This window comes from Prunus dulcis, chromosome 8 (assembly GCF_902201215.1).
Source record: "Prunus dulcis chromosome 8, ALMONDv2, whole genome shotgun sequence".
Taxonomy (NCBI): domain Eukaryota; kingdom Viridiplantae; phylum Streptophyta; class Magnoliopsida; order Rosales; family Rosaceae; genus Prunus; species Prunus dulcis.
In genome coordinates this window covers 5,398,945-5,421,049 of record NC_047657.1, presented here as the reverse complement: position 1 = coordinate 5,421,049, position 22,105 = coordinate 5,398,945, and the positions used below count along the sequence as shown (strand labels likewise).

The window sequence follows — 22,105 nt, the reverse complement described above, 5'->3', positions numbered from 1 at the left end:
ATATTTTAAGGGTATTCTATTATATATTTATCAATTTAAAAATAACACATAATTATCAGGCCAAGTTCAGAGACGAGGATATCAATATCATCCCCTACCTATACCTAACGAGGATTTTTAAACTTTGAGGATACCTGCACCCGATCCCTATTTTGCCCTGAAATCGGAGATTTATGCCATCCAGATTTATGCCATCCCTATACGAGCCCATCTAATTAATGCACATCTACATTTAAATATCTACACATTAAACTTATGTTACTTGAAGTTAAAATTTGAAACATTAAGGCCATGTTAATGATACTAAAAATGATTTTAAAAAAAAAATACTCAAAAAAATTACCTCGCAAGTTGTGAATTAATCACTATAATCCATTACACATTATGTTCCAACATTGTTGTCTTCAGTAGTAGCGGTGTCACCTTGTTTTTGTTCCTTCAATTGTAAGGTCAAAATAGATTGCATTAAATTTGTGGTCGACAATAAATTATTGAAAAAATAAATATATTTCGGTTCATCATCACTGAATAATAGGTAAAATTCGGTCATACAATACCGAACCCCTTTCCAAGTTACGATGGACCTCCACCGCTTCTTAAGTTAATGGCCGGTTAAACACAATCAAAATAGGTTCAATGTTTCAGTGGCATGCCACCGAATTTTCCTATCATGTTTAGTACTTGTGTGCTGCATGTAACCAGCGACCATCATGCAACCCTAAACTTGAAAAACACCAAAAAATAAACTCATACCGTATTTGAAGTCTCCCTAAATTTTGTCTCACCTTTCATATTAGGTATGTTTTCACCAATATAAGCATATAAACCCTATTAGGGTTGTAGGAACATGATGGTTTGAGAAAAAAGTCTAACTATGGTTCCAGGAAAGTATGTGGGGTGTAGTGAGCAAATTTAATTTTTTTTATAAATGTTTTTGTCCTTAATAGTAGTTACACATAAGGGTAAAATATGTTATTCATGTTTAAAATTAGTATGAGGTGAAAAGATCAAATTATGGGGTTCAGATAAAATCACCCTTTTTTTGATAAGTTTTTCAATTTTAACTTTTTAATCAAATAAATAATAGGAATTAAAACGCAGCCGTTACATACAACCAACGGTTAATAATTGATGAAACAAGTCCGCACCACTCCGTAACTTTGGTCAGCAGCAGACTGCGAGTTCCCGCCACTTTTGCCCTTTCGTTCTCTCAGTGAAGACTGAAGAGTGAAGGCAGTAGTCTCAGAAGTGAAGATTGAAGATTGAGAAGATGCTGTGGGTGGACAAGTACAGACCCAAAACCCTAGACCAGGCAATGGTCCACCAAGACATCGCACAAAACCTCAAGAAACTTGTAGAACCCAGACCCTCATCCTCTCATCTCTACTGGTTTCATTTCCCAATTTCTAGTTTTTATTTATAATTGAATTTTTGACATCTTGATCTCAAACAGGTCTCAGAGCAGGACTGCCCCCATTTGCTCTTTTATGGCCCTTCTGGTTCCGGCAAGAAAACCCTAATCATCGCCCTTCTTCGTCAGATTTTCGGACCCAGCGCCGATAAGGTCCTTCTTTTTTAACTCACACTTCTTATTTTGTTTTAAATTTCTCCCAGCCCAGTAGCAATTATCAATTTATGCGTATTTTGGCCCTTACCCTTTGTTTGGCTACTGAGAACATGTCTGAAGAGAACAAAAGCTTCTTTTGTGACGGATTATGGATTTTGAGAAATTCTTGTGGTTGGCAGGTGAAGGTGGAAAACAGGGCATGGAAAGTTGATGTAAGCTTCACCCTTCTTTTTAATTCATGTGATTGATCATTCATGCTGCTTCTGTAGGAAATATTGTTATTTTTCATTAATATTTAGGTGAAGCTACGTTGATTTATATTTTATTGGATAATTACTGGTCGTCTTTAGACTTTAGCAAATTCATTGAGCATGCTAAAGCATTACGTTGACAAATCATTACATACTTGAATGTAATTTGAATATTCTACTTAGATTTCACTTTCTGTTCATTTCGGAAAACATGTGTTGCTTATTATTATTACTTCTTGTTAGCTTTCCCAAAAAGAACAGAGTTTTGTACCGACATTTTTATTTTCAAAAGAAAAATCGTCTCGGGTTTTTTCTCTTGATAACAATCTTTGAACTTTGTTTTCATCCACATAATTGCAGCTTTTGGAAATGATTAAGATGTTGATGTAGGATATGGGTGAATTGAGTATTTAGGTAGTTTAGCGGAAGCGAAAACAAGGAAAACAGAAAATAGAACAAAAGGGATAGGTCTGGAATCACTCCAGGGGTTTGGCTTCACACCAAGTAGTCTCCAATCTCTGGAAAATAAGCTTTTCTTTATATCTCAACAACTCCATTTTAAAGAACTACATCGGGGGTATATATAGCAAACTAAAACCTAGAGACAATAGGATAAAAATCCCTTACTAAAACAGAAATCCTAATCCACCAAGGAACTAATTCAAATAAACTAGGAAACTTAAATCAAATCCTACTAAAAATCTGGAAACTAAAATCCTAGTGAAATCTGGAAAACTAGAGAATCTAGGAAACTAATAAATCAGGAAACTAACTAATGATGTCTGCATCAGATGTCTTCCTTGATGAATGGCTAACACCCCCCCTTAGCTGAGTATAATGTATTAGGTGAATTTATTTATCTTTTCATGCTCCTTTAATTTTGTATTGCATTTTAACTAAAATGCTTCTCTGGTTTATTTTCAGGCTGGAAGTAGAACCATTGATATAGAGCTGACTACATTATCGAGCACCAACCATATTGAACTGAACCCCAGTGATGCAGGGTTTCAGGACAGATATATTGTTCAAGAGATAATTAAAGAAATGGCTAAAAATAGACCCATTGACACAAAAGGGAAAAAAGGATATAAAGGTAGTTTTAAATAAGTTTACTTGCTGATCGTTTATTAGTATTTCCTTTTGTACATATACTTCAATGTATGCAGGTCATATTCTTTTTATTTGGTTAAATTTATCTCTTAGTTGAATGAATTCCTTGTTTATATTATGGTTATTTATGTGGTTTCTCATCATTTTCACAGTACTGTGAAACTGGCATTGTATTCTTCCTTTTCCTCCCCAGCTTGCACCAAGAATTAAATAAAATGGAAAGTAAAAATTGCAGTTAGATGAAAAAGTATTTGGGTGTCTAAATGTTTAAGAGTGTATACTGATACTATGTCCTGTTTGCAATATCAGTCTTAGTGTTGAATGAAGTTGACAAACTTTCAAGAGAAGCGCAACATTCTCTTCGAAGAACTATGGAGAAATATAGTGCCTATTGCAGGCTAATACTATGCTCTAACAGCTCTTCAAAGGTTACTGAAGCAATCCGGTCTCGGTGTCTTAATGTGCGAATAAATGCCCCAACAGAAGAACAGGTTGAATTTTCTGTCTTCCAACTTGTATAATTGCTTGTGTTAGATAAAAGATTGTCAAGTATGTTGACTTCCACTGTTAATTCGTTCCTCTTTAAATGAATTCATTTTTTCGGGTGCCAGATTATGAAAGTATTGGAGTTCATTGGAAAGAAAGAAGGGCTGCAGCTTCCTTCTGGATTTGCTGCTCGTATAGCTGAAAAATCAAATAGGTGCTTAAGGAGAGCTATATTGTCATTAGAAACTTGCCGTGTTCAACAGTTAAGTTCCATAGTTCTTCTTATTGATCATCAGCTGCACCAAGCAGTTCTTTTCGTTCTTTTTCTTCTGTGCACCATGTAGACTTTGCACATTCCTGATATCTATAGTCTTTCTGTGTACTTATTAATGTGGTTGTAGGTATCCCTTTACAAGTAACCAGGCAATACCCCCAATGGATTGGGAGGAGTATGTTTCTGAAATTGCATCTGATGTAATGAAGGAGCAGAGCCCAAAAAGGTTTGGTTTTTCTGCACTTTACAATATTGGCGTTTATTGCAATATTTTTGTCGTAGTTGGTTCGAAATTGTCGTTTTGTAGTTAATGATCAAATCCAACTCAATAAATTACAAAGAGATAAATGTGGGAATTCCACAGATTTATGTTACACATTTGAACCCCCTACAAGGTGTTAAAAAAGGAAAAAATAAAAAACCCATCTAATGGTTATAACATGGTAGAATATAAGGGTGCCTTTCTAGGGGTAGGAGATTTACCTTTTAATCAGTTTGATTAGATTCTTATTTCAGGTCTATCTTCTAACGTTGGGTAGGGTAGTAGCTATGTCTTTAAAAGAGATATTTCTTCGGGTCATCACCTTGGGATAGAGTCAAAGTCTGGCTATCTTTATGGGCATCAGTTACTTTTGACTTTTGAGAGATTTCTTTTTCTTCTTTTATGCTGGATTGGCTAGCTGTGGTCTAGTGATGTTTGTTGCTTGTTTCTTGTATTTGCTTTTCTGTTTCTTTTGTGGTGTCTTCAACCACTTTGATAGATTGAAAAGCCATTTTATTGATCTCTTTGTAACCTGGTAGTACATATCCACTTCACAACGCAAAATTGGGCTTGGTTTTGAATGTGCTTCGACTGGTGTGGGTTTTCCGTCATTACCTTGATATGGGGCAGCAAAAAGGCATTTACTCTTTGACAGTCTGTGATATTGGATCTTATGTGGATTGTTTTTCTGAAAAAATACTAGTAGGTTTTGATGATAGGATGGAGGAAGTGGATATAGTGTGGAAAAAGTAGTAAAATTAGCTTCTTTTTTGGGTGTCTTTATCAAAGAATTTAGGGCAAATCCTTTTTATTATGAGGAGTTTCTTCTCCATCCGGATGTTGATTATTGCCTCAAACCAATAGTCAAAAGTGGTAGGCTATTGTTGAAGTTGCAATGTGAATGCATTAATTGGCTTTCACAAATGGTGGTAGGCTATTGTTGACTTTGCCTATGTGAATGCATGGTGGTAGGCTATTGTTGACTTTGCCTAACCTTTGGCTTCTTTGAGAAGTCACTTCCTTTGGCTATAAATTGGAAGCAAATGGTTTCATTTGAAGGATCCAACCAAGCATCCAACCAAGTGTTGAGTAGAAGAGAAAAATAGCAAGATAGGCATTTTGCCAGAGAGAAACAAATTCTCTCTAGTTGTTCTTTGCTTTGTATCAGTGTTTTCTCTTCCTTTGTGAGTGTGTGAGGTTGGGTGTATTTGGGTCTTTGGGAAATTGAGTGGTAAACACTATTGTATATCTCCATTGATTATAGTGGAATACTCCATCGTCTCCAAACTGGATGTAGGCAATTGCCGAACCAGTATAAATCTTGGTGTTCTTCTTGTTGTAGTTGTTTATTTTTCACTCACAGTTAGTTGAGGCTTCCGCAAAACAAGTGGTATCAGAGCTCCAGTTTTCGACTGGGGTCTCGTAGGAGTGAAAAATTTGCTGGTGCTACAGTACTGTGAACAGTACTGTGAATAGTGCTCTGCTACAGTCGTGAATAGTACCAGGCAGATTTGATGGCTGGAGAAAAAGACGAAGTTTTGAAGGAGAAGGAGTCGGCATCGTCGTCGGCACCTACATCCAATAGACATCCAATTGCCACTGCAAGGTTAGAGGTTGATAAATTCAATGGCTCTAATAATTTTGGTATGTGGCAATGTGAAGTTATGGATGTGTTGTATCAACAAGAGTTGGATATGGTTCTGGAGGATAAACCCGAAGATATTGATGACAAGCAGTGGACGCGAATTAATCTCCATGCTTGTGCCGCTATTCGATCATTCCTTGATAAGGAGTTGAAATACCCGTATATGAAGGAAACTTCTGCTAAGAAGTTATGGATGAAATTGGAGGAGAAGTATATGACCAAGAGCGCAGAAAATCGGCTCTTCTTGAAGAAACGACTCTTCCGATTTCAATATCGTTCAGGTATTTCTATGCATGAACACCTCAATGATTATAATAAAATACTTGCTGATTTAGCAAACCTTGATGTGATAATTCCTGACGAGGATAAGGCACTATGTTTGTTAAATTCATTGCCTGATGATTATGATCATTTGACAACTACTTTGTTGTATGGAAAATCCGAGGTGAAACTGGATGAGGTGTCTGCGGCATTGGTGAATCATGAGTGTCGTAAAAAGGAACAGAAGACTCAAAATTCACAAACCGAGGCACTCGTTGCAAGGGGTCGAACAGAGGAAAGAAAATCTGGGAAGCGGGGAAAATCTCGTTCAAAGTCACGAGGGAAGTTTCCTGCTAAAGATGAATGTGCCTTTTGTCGCCAAAAGGGTCATTGGAAGAAAGACTGCCCCAAATTGAAGAACAAAGAGAAGGAGAAAGTGGGTTCTGAAGCAAATGTTGCAAAATCTGGAGATGAAGATTTTGAGTTTGCTTTGGCTAGTTCATCTGCTGATGGTCACTCAACTGAGTGGATTTTGGATTCAGGTTGCACCTATCATATGTGTCCCATTCGGGAATGGTTTTCTAGCTTCGAGGAGCTGGATGGTGGAGTTGTTTTGATGGGCAACAATAATGCCTGCAAAACACAAGGGATAGGCAAAATCTGTTTGAAGATGCATGATGGAACAGTCAGAGAATTGAGTGATGTTCGGTATGTTCCGGATATGAAGAAGAATCTCATCTCATTAGGCGCTTTGGAATCCAAGGGTCTCAAGATCACCATGGAGGGTGGAGTTCTTAAAGCTGTGCATGGGGCACTGGTGGTGATGAAAGGTACAAGACGAAATAACTTGTATTTCTTGCAGGGTAGTACAGTTATTGGTGTAGCAGCTGTCACCGAAGCTGCTGACGCAGATAGCACAGACACCACAAGGTTATGGCATATGCGTCTTGGGCATGCTTGTGAAAAAGCGTTGCAAGGATTGGTGAAGCAAGGCTTATTGAAAGGTGCAAAGGCATGCAAATTGGAATTCTGTGAACATTGTGTGCTGGGTAAGCAAACTAGAGTGAAATTTGGCACTGCTATTCACCACACTAAGGGCATTCTAGATTATGTTCACACTGATGTTTGGGGACCTTCCAAGAATGCATCTTGGGGAGGTAGCCATTATTTTGTCTCCTTTGTTGATGACTTCTCTAGAAGAATATGGGTGTACACCATGAAGCGTAAAGATGAAGTCTTGAAGATATTCCTGAAGTGGAAAAAGATGATTGAAATGCAAAGCGGTCGAAAGATCAAGACTCTCAGATCAGACAATGGTGGTGAATATAAGTCTGATCCTTTCTTGAAAGTTTGTCAAGATGAGGGTATTGTGAGGCACTTCACGGTTAGGGAGACACAGCAACAGAATGGGGTGGCGGAGCGCATGAACCGTACTTTGCTTGAGAAAGTTCGGTGTATGTTGTCTAATGCTGGTTTAGGCAAGGCGTTTTGGGCTGAGGCGATTACTTATGCAAGCCATCTCATTAATCGGTTGCCTGCTTCTGCGAATGAGGGCAAAACGCCCATGGAGGTATGGTCTGGTAAACCTTGTACTGATTACAAGTATTTACACATATTTGGTTGTCCTGCTTACTATCATGTCAGGGAAAGCAAGTTAGATCAAAGAGCAAAGAAGGCTCTATTTATGGGATTTAGCACTGGCGTGAAGGGATACCGACTTTGGTGTCCAGATGAGAAGAAATTTGTGGTAAGCAGAGATGTGACTTTTGATGAGGCTGCTATGGTAAATCAGAACAAGCATGAAGGTGAAATTGAAGCAACTAAGACCATGAGTAGTTCAAAGCAGGTGGAGTTACTGAAAACTCCAGTTGTTCCAGTAAAGTCTGATATTACAGACACTAGTCCTACAGTTGATTCTGATGAAGAGGACGAGGATGATGAAGAGGAGGCACCTACCCAAGAGCCTCCACAGCAACAAGATTCTATTGCAATCAGAAGATCAAGAAGGGAGATTCGAAAGCCTGTTCGATTTACTGATATTGTGGCATATGCACTTCCCGTTATTGAAGATGATATTCCATCCGCCTACAAAGAAGCTGTCAGAAGTTCAGAGAGAGTGGAGTGGAAGAAATCTATGGATGAGGAGATGAAGTCTCTTCATAAAAATGAGACTTGGGAGCTGGTTCAGTTACCAAAGGGGAAGAAAGCAATTGGTTGCAAATGGGTTTATGCCAAGAAGATGGAATCTTTGGGAAAGGACAATGTGAGATTCAAAGACAGATTAGTAGCTAAAGGATATGCTCAGAAGGAAGGCATTGACTACAATGAGGTATTTTCTCCTGTAGTAAAACATTCCTCTATTCGTATTTTGTTGGCTTTGGTTGCACAGTTTGACCTTGAGTTGGCTCAACTTGATGTCAAGACTGCATTCTTACATGGTGATTTGGAGGAAGAAATTTATATGTCTCAGCAAGAAGGTTTTAAGGTTGCTGGAAAAGAAAATTGGGTTTGCAAATTGCAAAAATCATTGTACGGCTTGAAGCCGTCTCCAAGACAATGGTATAAGCGATTTGATCGGTTTATGATCGGGCAGAAGTACACAAGAAGTCATTATGACCATTGTGTATACTTTCGCAAACTACAAGATGGAACCTTCATCTATCTGCTTTTATATGTTGATGATATGCTTATAGCATGTAAAAGCAAAGTGGAGATTGAAAGGTTGAAGACTCAACTGAGTAATGAATTTGAGATGAAGGACTTAGGAGAAGCTCGGAAGATATTGGGTATGGAAATTGAAAGAGATAGAGCAAAGGGCAAGATTAGTCTGTGTCAAAAGCAGTATTTGAAGAAGGTACTACAGCGTTTCGGGATGAATGAAAATTCAAAACCGGTTAGTACACCTCTTGCCCCTCATTTCAAACTTAGTGCTTCTATGTCTCCTAAAACTGGTGAAGAGAGTCATTACATGGCTCAAATTCCATATGCAAGTGTTGTTGGTAGTTTGATGTATGCTATGGTGTGTACGAGGCCTGATATTTCACAAGCTGTTAGTATTGTCAGTAGATATATGCATAATCCAGGAAAAGGGCATTGGCAAGCTGTGAAATGGATTCTACGGTATATTCTGGGTACTATGGATGTTGGTTTATTGTTTCAGCATGATAAAGTTACTGGTCAATGTGTTGTTGGATATGTGGATTCTGATTACGCAGGTGATTTGGACAAGCGTAGGTCCACTACAGGTTTTGTATTCACTATTGCTGGAGGTCCAGGGAGTTGGAGGTCGATTCTGCAATCTACAGTTGCTTTGTCGACTACTGAGGCAGAATACATGGCAGTAACAGAAGCTATAAAGGAAGCCATCTGGCTTCAAGGGTTGCTTGATGACTTGGGGGTCCAACAAGACCATGTGGATGTTCATTGTGACAGTCAGAGTGCTATTTATTTAGCAAAGAATCAAGTTCATCATGCACGTACAAAACACATTGACGGAAGGTTCCATTTTGTTCGTGAGATTATTGAAGAGGGAGATATTCTTCTTCAGAAGATTGGGACCGCTGAGAATCCTGCGGATATGTTGACAAAGCCAGTTTCGTTGCTCAAGTTTAAGCATTGCTTAGACTTAATTGGCATTTGTAAAGTTTGTTGATTGCCCCATGGGGGATTGGGAGACGACCATTGAGAGTGTTGCTTCGAGGTTTTGAGCCAAGGTGGAGATTGTTGAAAATTGGCTCAAATGTAGAAGAATTTTGGAGTTGCCCATGTGTGTCAATGTTAGTTGCCCATGTGAGTCAATGTTGGCTTGCTATCTTTGTCAAAATGGGTGGATTGTTTGGTAGCCATCCATTGTTGGTAGCCAACATATGAATAGTTTGAGTTTGCATTCACACTCTTGCATCTTTGGCTATAAATTGGAAGCAAATGGTTTCATTTGAAGCATCCCACCAAGTGTGAGAAGAAGAGAAAAATAGCAAGAAAGGCATCTTGCCAAAGAGAGAAACAATTCTCTCTAATTGTTCTTTGCTTTGTATCATTGTTCTGTTTTCAATTGTTGTGAGAGTGTGACTTGGGTGTATTTGGGGTTTTGGGTTTTCTTGAGCAATAAACACTATTGTATTCTCTCATTTGTTTATAGTGGATTACTTGGTCGTCTCCAAACTAGATGTAGGCATTGCCGAACCAGTATAGATCTGGTGTTCTTGTTGGTGTTGTTTTGTTCTTTTTTATCTCTTGGCCGTTGTTGCTGCTGTTGGTTATTTTCCCTCATAGTTGGCATTGCAAAGAACAATTAGAGAGAATTGTTTCTCTCTTTGGCAAGATGCCTTTCTTGCTATTTTTCTCTTCTTCTCACATTTGGTGGGATGCTTCAAATGAAACCATTTGCTTCCAATTTATAGCCAAAGATGCAAGAGTTTGAATGCAAACTCAAACTATTCATACATTGGCTACCAAACTCAACAATGGATGGCTACCAAACAATCCACCCATTTTGACAAAGATAGCAAGCCAACATTGACTCACATGGGCAACTCCAAAATTCTTCTACATTTGAGCAAATTTTCAACAATCTCCACCTTGGCTCAAAATGTAACAAACTCTCATAGTAACATTCCTAATGGTTATCTCCCAATCCCTCAAGGGGCAATCAACAAATTTTACTTATTTGCTTAAACTTGGACTACGAAACTGGCTTCAAGAGGTGTATTAAGAGGCATAGAAGCACTAAGTTTGAAATGAGGGGCAAGATGTGTACTAATCGGTTTTGAATTTTCATTCATCTTGAAACGTTGTAGTACCTTTTTCAAATACTGCTTCTGACGCAGACTAATCTTGCCCTTCACTCAATCTTTTTTAATTTCCATACCCAGTATCTTCCGAGCTTCTCCCAAGTCCTTCATATCAAATTCATTACTCAGTTGAGTCTTCCATTTTTTAATCTCCACTTTGCTTGTACATGCTGTAAGCATATCGTCAACATATAAAAGTAGATAAATGAAGGTTTCATTTTATAGCTTGCGAAAGTATACACAATGGTCATAATGACTTCTTGTGTACTTATGTCTGATCATAAACTTATCAAACCACTTGTACCATTGTCTTGGAGACTACTTGGGTAGGTGCCTCCTCTTCATCATCCTTGTCCTCATCATCAGAAGCAACTGTAGGACTAGTATCTATAACATCAGATCTTACTGGAACAACTGGAGTCTTCAATAACTCCACCTTCTTTGAACTACTTATGGTCTTGGTCGCTTCAGTTTCACCTTCACGCTTGTTCTGATTTATCATAGTAGCCTCATCAAAAGTCACATATCTGCTTACAACAAATTTCTTCCCATCTGGACACCAGAATTGGTATCTCTTCACGCTAGTGCTAATGCCCATAAATAGAGCTTTCTTTGCTCTTGGATCTAACTTGCTTTTCCTGACATGATAGTAAGCAGGACAACCAAATATGTGTAAATACTTGTAATATGTACAAGATTTACCAGACCACACCTCCATAGGCGTTTTGCCCTCGTCCGCAGCAGCTGGCAACCGATTAATGAGATGGCTTGCATAAGTAATTGCCTCAGCCCAAAACGCCTTTCCTAAACCAGCATTAGACAACATACACTGGACTTTCTCAAGCAAAGTACAGTTCATGTGCACTGCCACCCCATTCTGTTGCGGTGTCTCCCTAACCATGAAGTACCTCACAATATCCTCATCTTGACAAACTTTTAAGAAAGGATCAGACTTATATTCACCCACATTGTCTGATCTGAGAGGCTTGATCTTTCGATCGCTTTGCGTTTCAATAATCTTTTTCCACTTCAGGAATATCTTCAAGACTTCATCTTTACGCTTCATGGTGTACACCCATATTCTTTTAGAGAAGTAATCAACACAGGAGGCAAAATAATGGCTACCTCCCCGAGATGCATTCCAACACAATGTTCGTAGAATTCCAATTTGCATGCCTTTGCACCTTTCAATAAGCCTTGCTTCACCAATCCTTGCAATGCCTTTTCACCAACATGCCTAAGACGCATATGCCATAACCTCGTAGTGTTTGTGCTATCTGCGTCAGCAGCTTTTGATAGGACTCGACCCAAATTTCACTTTGGAATCTGAGCTGAACCCTGTGCGTGTCCGACACCTGATGGGTGCCAGGCACACTTAACTAAATTGCCCTTCTAACGAAATCAAACTTAATCTCAAGTTTGACTTCTGCTGAAAATTCGGCAGTCTCCCTTGTAAATAGTCGTTTTTCAAAATTCTTCAACCTGTACAAAATGCAATTATAATCCCAAATGTTCAGCATGCATCAAGTTTACATTCAAGCAATCCAACAATGGAACTATATGGCCTCAGGCCTTACAGAAATCTTAGGGCAATTTCAGAGCAATACTAATTAGTTTAAAGGAAAGGAAATCCTACATAATGGAAATGATGAGTGAAGAGTGGTGATAGCCCTGTGGTGGCGCTCTAGTACACGATTACTGCCTGGGGACGCAAAACATTTAAAAGTGTGAGTGGACAAAAATAAAGTTTTAGAAAATAGAATATGAACATACTAACTCCCTGTTAAAACATTTAGAAAACTCAATTAAATTCCTATATTGGTTAACCCGGTATCCCGTGGGGTACATGACCTCCGATTACCAATCCAAGAGTTCCTATAGGTTCAACACACTTTACTAAACATGCTCTACAAGTTTGGTCCAAATCGAACGGTCGGATTGCTCGCAATCGTACGATCAAACGGTTATTGTTTATCTAAACTTCGAATTATTGAATCGGAGTATCCGGGACTCCAATTCTCGATCCGTGAATTACTACACAATCCTAGAGGTGTCTAGATTAATATATTTGAAAATGAAGTCAATCCAACGGTCCGAATGTGTAGAGAGGAGAAAGGAAGAGAATGGAGCCAAGAAGGTCTTGGCTGTTTCTGAACAAAGGAGAGAGAAATCTGGTGCTTCGTGAGAGGAGAGAGAGATATCTGGTTTTTAAAACTGACTTTGCAAAAATTACGATTGTGCCACTTAACTTCTTTTGATCGTAACTTCTTCGTTACAAGTTCGATTTGAGCGCACTATGTGTCTACAGACTCATCTCGACGTGCTCTACATAACGGTACAACTAGAATTCCCAAATTCCTTCCCAAAAAAGTCAATTTTTAACCCAATAAAATATTCTCGTAATAAAATTGTATTTTACTTGAATAAATTAATAATTGAAAATTTATTTAGGATCGGATTATTACAGTCTACCCCCTTATAAAAATTTCGTCCTCGAAATTTCATACCTATCACTCGAAGAGGTAAGGGTATTGATCCCACATTTGGTCCTCGGGTTCTTAAGTGGCCTCTTCCACAGTATAACTCCTCCACAAGACTTTCACAAGTGGGATCTCTCTAGAACGTAGCACATGCGTCTTCCAATCCAAAATCTGAATAAGTTGCTCCACATAACCCAAATCATCCTTCAATTCTATTAGTTGCTCCACATAACCCAGAACATGAGAAGGATCATAAATATACTTTCGGAGCATGAAGACATGAAATACATCATGTAGTTGAGCAAGTTCCGATGGCAAAGCAAGTCGATAAGCTACTGGGCCAACACGCTCCAAAATCTCCTACGACCCAATGTAACGAGGGCTTAATTTACCTCGCTTCCCAAATCTCACCACACATTTCCAAGGCGATAACTTTAAGAACACCTAGTCACCAACTTCAAACTGAAGATCTTTTCTTCTATTGTCGATCTTGGGTCACCTTAAGTCTTTCTCTTATCAGTTCCACTCGTTTCTTCGTCGCCTCAATATCCTAAGATACTTCTAATTTTCTCACCTACTTCATCCCAATACAATGAAGTCCTACACTGTTTTCCATACAAGGCATCATATGGTGACATTCCAATACTTGCTTGGTAACTGTTATTATACGCAAACTCCATGAGCGATAGTTTATCATCCCAGTCTCCCCAAAACTGTAATCTTAGCATATGATCCAAAGTTTGAATCGTTCTTTCTGACTCTCTATCAGTCTGAGGATGAAATTTGGTACTGAACTGCAATTGGGTCCCAAAAGCTTCCTGTAACTTTGTCCAAAAAGGGGACGTGAACCGAGGATCTCTGTCTGACACAATAGATATTGTACCCTATGTAATCTTACAATTTCATCAATAAAGATTTTCGCCAATTTATTCAGAGTATAAGTCGCTTTTACCTGCAGAAAATGAGCTGACTTAGTGAGTCGATCCACTATTACCCAAACTCTATCATGTTTGTTCCTTGTGCGAGGAAGCTTGAACACAAAGTCCATAGTAATGTGCTCCCACTTCCACTCAGGGATCAAAAGTGGTTGCAACAATCCCGATAGTTTCTGTTGTTTTGCTTTGACTTGTTGACAAATCAAACACTTGCTGACGTACTCTGCTATTTCCTTCTTCAAGAAAGGCTACCAATAATGCTCCCTCAGAGTATGATACATATTTGGGCTGCCAGGATGCATAGCGAAGGCCGAACAGTAGGCCTCCTCTAGAATTTCCCATTTTAGTGTTTCATCCCCAGGAACGTACAATCTTGTTCCTACCATCAAAGCTCCATCACTCCTCACCGAATAATCTGTTCTCGTACCATTCTCTGCTTTCAATCTTAACGTGCAGATTAACGGATCTTGTAACTCAGCCTCGATAATTTGTTCCACTAACACCGGTTTTACGTAGAGAGCAGCAAGCAAAGCTCCTTGATCATCCAAACTTAACCTAACTCTCAACTTCCTTAACTCAACCAATAATGGAAGATACTTCCTTCGGAGATGTGCCAAAGATCCAGGTGACTTCCTGCTAAGAGCATCAGCCACAACATTAGCTCTATCATGATGATGTTCAATGGTGCAGTCATAGTCCTTTATCAATTCTAACCACCTCCTCTGTCTCAAGTTCATTTCCTTATGGGTGAACAAGTACTTAAACTCTTATGATCCGTGAAAATTTGGCACGCTTTCCCATAAAGATAATGTCGCCAAATCTTTAGAGCGAACACCACTACAATAAGTTTCAAGTCATAGGTAAGATAACTCAACTTATGCTTCTTGAGTTGCCTAGAAGCATAAGTGATTACTTTACCATGTTGCATCAACACACAACCTAACTCATATCGTGATGCATCACTATAGATAACAAAGTTTCCACTATCATCAGGGGTTGTCAATACTGGAGCAGTTGTCAACCTGGTTTTGAGTTCATTGAAGCTTTCTTCACACTCATCTGTCCATTCAAACTTAACTTATTTTCTCGTTAAATGAGTAAAAGGTGTTGCTATAGTAGAGGAACCGGCCACAAAGCGACGATAATACCCGACTAGCCTCAGAAAACTTCGTACCTCAATGACATTAGTTGGTTGCGGCCAATTTAACATGGCTTCCACCTTTTGGGGATCCACATAGATACTTTCTGCAGAAATCAAGTGCCCCAAGAAACTCTCTGGCCAATCAGAATTGACATTTGCTGAACTTTGCATACAACTGCCTCCTCCTTAAAGTTCTCAGCACAATTTCCAAGTTATTCATATTGGCCTTTTAACTTTTAGAATACACAAGGATGTCCTCTATGAACACAATCATAAAGCGGTCCAAGTAACGTCAGAACACTATGTTCATGAGATCCATAAACGCAACTGGCGCATTAGTCAACCCAAAAGGCATCACTAAAAACTCGTAATGACCGGAAAGCAGCCTTAGGCACGTCATCTTCCCTGATCCGCAACTACTGATCAAACAAATTGTCAATGCGAGGCAACGAATACATATTCAGTACAGTGACCTTGTTCAACTGTCTACAGTCAATGCACAACCTCATGGTGCCATCTTTCTTCTTCACAAATAGAATTGGTGCATCCCAAGGAGAAAAAAACTGGGTCGGATGAAACCCTTGTCCACCAACCCCTGCAACTGAGTTTTCAACTCTCTCAATTCGGCTGGTGCCATTCTATACAGCACTTGAGAAATAGGATTCGTTCCTGGAACAAGTTCAATAGTAAATTCAATCTCCCTTTCAGGAGGTAAACTAGGAAAATCTTCTGGAAACACATCAGGAAACTACCGTACCACCGGAATATCTTCCAACAGCAATCCTTTATCTCGTGTGTCAATCACATGAGCCAAGTATCCCGAGCATCCATTTCTAAGTAACCGTCTGCAACTGTCTCCCTGAGCATCTAACTGTACCACCTCCATAACAGGGTCCAGAACTACCACTCTGATTAGATCCACCGCTGAAACTGACTCTAACTCGAAAACCTCCATAACTACGGCCACTAGACGACTCGGAGCTGAAACTACCCCTCTTGGATGACCCCTGATTGGGACCACCCATATCATACTGACGCCGGCTGAAATCACCTAGTCCCCGCACTATCATCTGACTGCTCTCCAAACATCACTAGATCACCAAAGTTTACCAGATGTTGTCCCATCACAATACCACAGATGGATGCCTTTAAACCTCTAGTAAACAGCTGACATTTCTTTCTCTCGTCTGCTACCAGTGGTGTGCAATACTTGGACAGCTCATTACATTTCTTTTCATATTCAAGTACTGTCATACTGCCCTGTTCAAGATGAAGAAACTCCTCCATCTTCATGTTTTGATAGGCTAAAATATAGAACTACTCATCAAATGCTGTCCGAAAAACTTGCCACATGATGGCCAATGGGTCCTGATACCATCTTCTTATTGATTCCCACTAGTACCTTGCATTTTTGGAAAGGAAAAAGGTAGCCAACACTACTCTGTGTTCCTAAGGAACGTCCGTCACATCCATGATTCTTTTCATTTTCTCTATCCATTCTTCAGCCATGGCGGGGTCACCATCACCATTAAATTCCACTGCCCTTATCCTTCTTGCCTGGTCCGCATATGTCAAGGATGCATCTCTAGTATGCCCGATTCGAGACAAGGCTTAAGTCAACAACTCTAGTGTCTGCTGAAAATCTGGGTCAACTAGTAAGGTGGGCATCACCGATACTGCCCCTGTCGGGTCTCCTACAAATGATTGCCCCTGCTTGACCTTGAATCGGATAATTCTCGAGCTCAAGAGGGGGATTCTGTCCCTGAAGTTGGGACGACTTACGAGTATCACCACGCTTATGGCCATGGTTATGTCACAAGAAACATGAATTCAACAAAACAGGAATGCACACAAGGTGTGTAGTCTACAGGAATTTAAACTTAGTGCTTTGATACTAAGTTGTCACATCCTAGGATCGACTCCGCCATAACACGATATTGTCTGCTTTGGGCCCCCCCTTTGCCCTCACGATTTTGTTTACGAGAGCTCACGAGCAAATTCCCAGTAGGTCACTCATCGTGGGATTGCTCTACCTCCAACTCGCTTAACTTCGAAGTTCTCATGACTCCAAAGCCAATGAACTCCCAAATGACCTCGTGCTAGATAGAGATGGGTATGTACATATAAGGCACATCAACCCCTCTCCGTTGGTTGATGTGGGATTTTACAATTGTAATAACCTGATCGTAAATAAATTTTTAATTATTAATTTATTCAAGTAAAAGACAATTTTGCTACGAGAATATTTTATTGGGTTAAAAGTTCACTTTTTTGGAGAAGAATTTTGGGGATTTTAGTTGTACCGTTGCGTAGAGCACGCCGAGATGAGTCCGTAGACACGTAGTGGGTTCAAATCAGAGTTGTAATGAAGAAGTTACGATTAAAAGAAGTCTAGTAGCATAATCGTAATTTTTGCAAAGTCAATTTTTAAGAACCATATATCTCTCTCTCCTCTCACGCAGCACCAGATTTCTCTCTCCTCTGTTCAGAAACAACCACGACCTCAGTGGCTTCTAGCAACGATCCTGGCCACGTCCGGCCGTCCCCGACCATAATTTTGGATCCATTCTCTTCGTCTCTCACCTCTATACATCTATACCAATTTCCAACCCCAAATCTAAGAAAAATTAAGCCAAAAACGGGCAACTTCAAACAGTGGTTGTTCGTGGTCTTTTCCGGCCAATTCCGGCCGCCACAACTCAAGTAATTACACCTAAATACTCTCCTACCTTCCCTTTCTGTTAGCCCTCGAAAACCCAACGTGAATCCATTCTAATTTCTTTGATTTTGAAACTAAAATTTTCTAGGTTTTTAAGAGACAGAAAGCTTCGTTTGAGGGCTTTAAAAGTGAAGTTGATCGTCGAGCCAAAGTATAAAGTTACTCCCCTTGATGTGCTTAATCCGTAGGTATGATTATTGGCTGGCGGTTTGGAGTTTTCCTATCGCCGAAAAATTACTCAATACACCCGTCGGCAGTGGCGGCGCGTTGTTGGGGTGTCAATGTTGGGTTTTTCTGCTAGAATGTTCCCCACGTCGTCCCAAGCACAGCGGTGTGCTTAGATTTCAATTTGGTTATCGTTTGGTCGTCGATCGAATATCGCATATTAGGCGTTATCTAAGTTTGAAATATTCAGACCGTTGGATCGACTTCATTTTCAAATATGTTAATCTAAAGACCTCTAGGATCATATATTCGCAAATCGAGAATCAGAGTCCCGAATACTCCAATTCAATAATTTGAAGTTTAGATAAACAATAATCATCCGATCGTACTATTGCGATCAATCCAACCGTTCGATTTGGACCGAATTTGCAGAGCATGTTTAATAAAGTGTGTTGAACTTATAGAAACTCTTGGATTGGTAATCGGAGGTCATGTACCCCACCGAGTACCTGGTTGACCAATATGAGAATTTGATTGAGTTTTCTAAATGTTTTAACAGTGGGGTTAGTATGTTCATTATCTATTTTCTAAAACTTTATTTTTTTTCCACTCACACTTTTAAATGTTTTGCGCATCCAGGCAGTAGTCGTGTATCAGAGCGCCACCACAGGGCAGTCACCACTCTTCACTCATCCTTTCCATTATTTACAAGGAAGGCTGCCGAATTTTCGATAGAAGTCAAACTTGAGATTAACTTTGGTTTCGTTAGAAAGGCAATTTAGTCAAGTGTGCCTGGCACCCGCCAGGTGTCGGACACGCACAGAGTTCGGCTTAAATTCCAAAGTGGAATTTAGGTCGGGTCCTGTCAATTTGGTATCAGAGACACTCTGCTGTGTGGTGAAAATGTGCCGACAAGGACATCGAGCCCTTAAGGAGAGTGGATTGTAACATCCCACATCAACTAACGGAGAGAGGATGATGTACCTTATATGTACATGCTCATCTCAATCTAGCATGAGTACTTTTGGGAACTCTCTAGCTTCGAAGTCATGGGAACTCCGAAATTAAGTGAGTTAAGGCTAGAGTAATCTCACGATGGATGACCCACTGGGAAGTTGCTCGTGAGCTCCCAAAAACAAAACCCTGAGGGCAAAGAGATGGCCCAAAGCGGACAATATCGTGCTATGGCGAAGCCGATCCTGGGATGTGACAGCTTCGATGAAAGCTGCTCCACCAATGACTGTACTCCCTTACAAGAAATACAAGTTATTTCGTCTTATACCTTTCATCACCACCAGTGCCCCGTGCACAACTTTAAGAATTCCACCCTCCATGGTGATCTTGAGACCCTTGGATTCCAAAACGCCCAATAAGATGAGATTCTTTTTCATATCCGGTACATACCGAACATCACTCAATTCCCTTATTGTTCCATCATGCATATTCAAACTGATTTTGTCTATCCCTTGTGTTTTACAGGCATTATTATTGTCCATCAAAACAACTCCACCATCCAGCTCTTAAAAGCTAGAAAAACATTCCCGAATGACACACATATGATAGGTGCAACCTGAATCCAAAATCCACTCCTTGGAGTGACCATCAGCAGATGAACTAGCCAAAGCAAACTCGAAATCATCATCTCTAGATTTTATAATATTTGCTTCAAAACCCGTTTTCTCCTTCTCTTTGTTCTTCAATTTGGGGCAATCTCAATGCACATCCGTCTTTAGCATAAACCTTCCCTCTCGACTTTGAATGAGATTTTCCCCGTTTCTTAAATTTTCTTTCCCCTGTTCGACCCATTGTGATGAGTGCCTCAGTTTGTGAATTGTGAGTCATCTATTCCTTCTTACGACACTCATGATGCACCAATACTATAGACACCTCATCAAGTTTCACCTCGGATTTTTCATACAACAAAGTAGTTGTCAAATGATCATAATCATCAGGCAATGAATTTAACAAACATAGTACCTTATCCTCGTCAGTAATTTCCACATCAAGGTTTGCTAAATCAGCAAAGTATTTTATTATAATCATTGAGATATTCGTGCATAGAAATAGCTGGACGATATTGAAATCGGAAAAGTCACTTCTTCAAGAAGAGCCTATTTTCTGCACTATTGGTCATATACTTCTCCTCCAATTTCATCCATAACTTCTTAGCAAAAGCTTCCTTCATATACAGGTATTTCAACTCCTTAATAAGGAACGATCGAATAGAGGTACAAACATGAAGATTAATTCATGTCCATTGCTTGTCATCAATATCTTCGGGTTTATCCTCCAAAACCATATCCAATTCTTGTTGATACAACACATCCATAACTTCACATTGCCACATACCAAAACTATTAGAGCCATTGAATTTATCAACCTCTAACCTTGTAGCAGCAATTGGATGTCTATTAGATGTAGGTGCCGACGAAGACGATGTCGACTCCTTCTCCTTAACAGGTTCATCTTTATCCCAGCCATCTACAAATACGGTACTGTTCACAGAACTGTAGCAGTACTATTCACAGACTGTAGGCCCACACTATTCACACCGCTGTAGCACAGCACTATTCACGCATTGTAGCATAGCATTATTCACGCCACTGTAGCTCCATAATTTTCACTCCTACGAAACCCCAGTAAAAAAAATGGAGCTCTGATACCACTTGTTGTGCCGAAGCGTCAACCAACTGTGAGTGAAAATAACCAACAACAGCAACAACGGCCAAGGGATAAAAAAGAACAAAACAACAACAACAAGAACACCAAGATTTATACCTATTTATACTAGAGTGCAGAAAACCTAAACGACATAGGAATTAAAAACCAAAACAGGAAATTAAACCAAATCCTAGTTAGAATAGGAAAACAAAAGAAGTAACTAATAATTTAAAGGAACTAGAACCCTAGCGCAATTGACTAACAGGCCCAAGTACTCTTGAGGAGCCCTGTAGATGCTCCTGCTCACTTTTCCCCAGCAAACAAAGGAAAGAAAAAACAAGCCCCTACTAACCACATATCTGTGCAACCTCATAACATTAAATTTCACACAACGTTTATAACTGAAACATCACCTTGCAAGCCAAAATGGCAGAGAAGAAAATCTCAACCGATAGCCAAACAGCAAACATCTCTGGAAGAAATTAACATACATGTACAAGTCGAAACACAAGCATCCAACATTAGAAGCCCCAAATTCAGGAAACATAAACAATTGCTAAAAGTGCAACACGTCTGAGTTAAGATAAAAATGTTTCCAACCGTAGCAAAATATCGTATTTAGTGATATATAAGAACCTGCATGTAGAAAAATAAAAGACAACGACAATAAAGCTCAGCAACAGCAAAGCAGCAAGGCAACTATAATGTCAACTTATGTTTGCCTTTAAAACTCAGCAGCAACAAAGCAGAAAACTATTAAGCATACACCTTTTTCTTTTTCTTTTTTTCACAAACCCAAATTTCGCTTAACTATTAGCCGAGTACTTCACCTTTTCTCATGTAAAATTGTTTTTTTAATCTTTGATCAAATATGTTACCCTTAATCTTATTAGATATATTATGCGGCTGTCATCACATTTACATACAACCAGCTTGAATCACAACCAGCATTAAGCACAATAAAACAGACATCCTAACATAGAGGCTTCGTAGCCACTACCAAAAATCCAATTGTTTCAAAGAAATAAGAAAGTCTTTATCATTTTTCTCAAAGCTCATAATTTTTTAAGAATAGCAAGCATGAACCATGGTTTTATATCATTCACAAACAATAGGGAGGGGTGCCTTTACAGGAAAGAGATGAGTTTCTTCAAATGTTATGCTTAGAGACAACTATGGTTGGTGCGCACTTAATTTTCCCTTGTGACTCTGTGATATGGTAAGTGGCATTCAAGGGAAGACAGTATAATCCATTAAGTAAAAATTTGTGCATCCCTACGTAATGAGCCAAAAGTCGATTAAAACTTCACCAGGCAACACTGAATACCCAACAGTCTCTGCCTATGGAGTTTAAATCA

General features: G+C 39.4%; 1 protein-coding gene across 1 annotated transcript; it reads left to right on the top strand.

Moving 5' to 3' along the window:
• The first annotated feature begins 1,266 nt into the window (after positions 1-1,266).
• Positions 1,267-4,014, top strand: LOC117637739 (replication factor C subunit 3-like). The gene is made up of 7 exons (XM_034372726.1): positions 1,267-1,354; positions 1,454-1,564; positions 1,747-1,779; positions 2,743-2,911; positions 3,238-3,419; positions 3,540-3,676; positions 3,816-4,014. The coding sequence occupies exons 1-7, from the start codon at positions 1,271-1,273 to the stop codon at positions 3,997-3,999; spliced, it is 900 nt and encodes a 299-aa protein (XP_034228617.1). The 5' UTR covers positions 1,267-1,270; the 3' UTR covers positions 4,000-4,014.
• Positions 4,015-22,105: the final 18,091 nt, after the last annotated feature.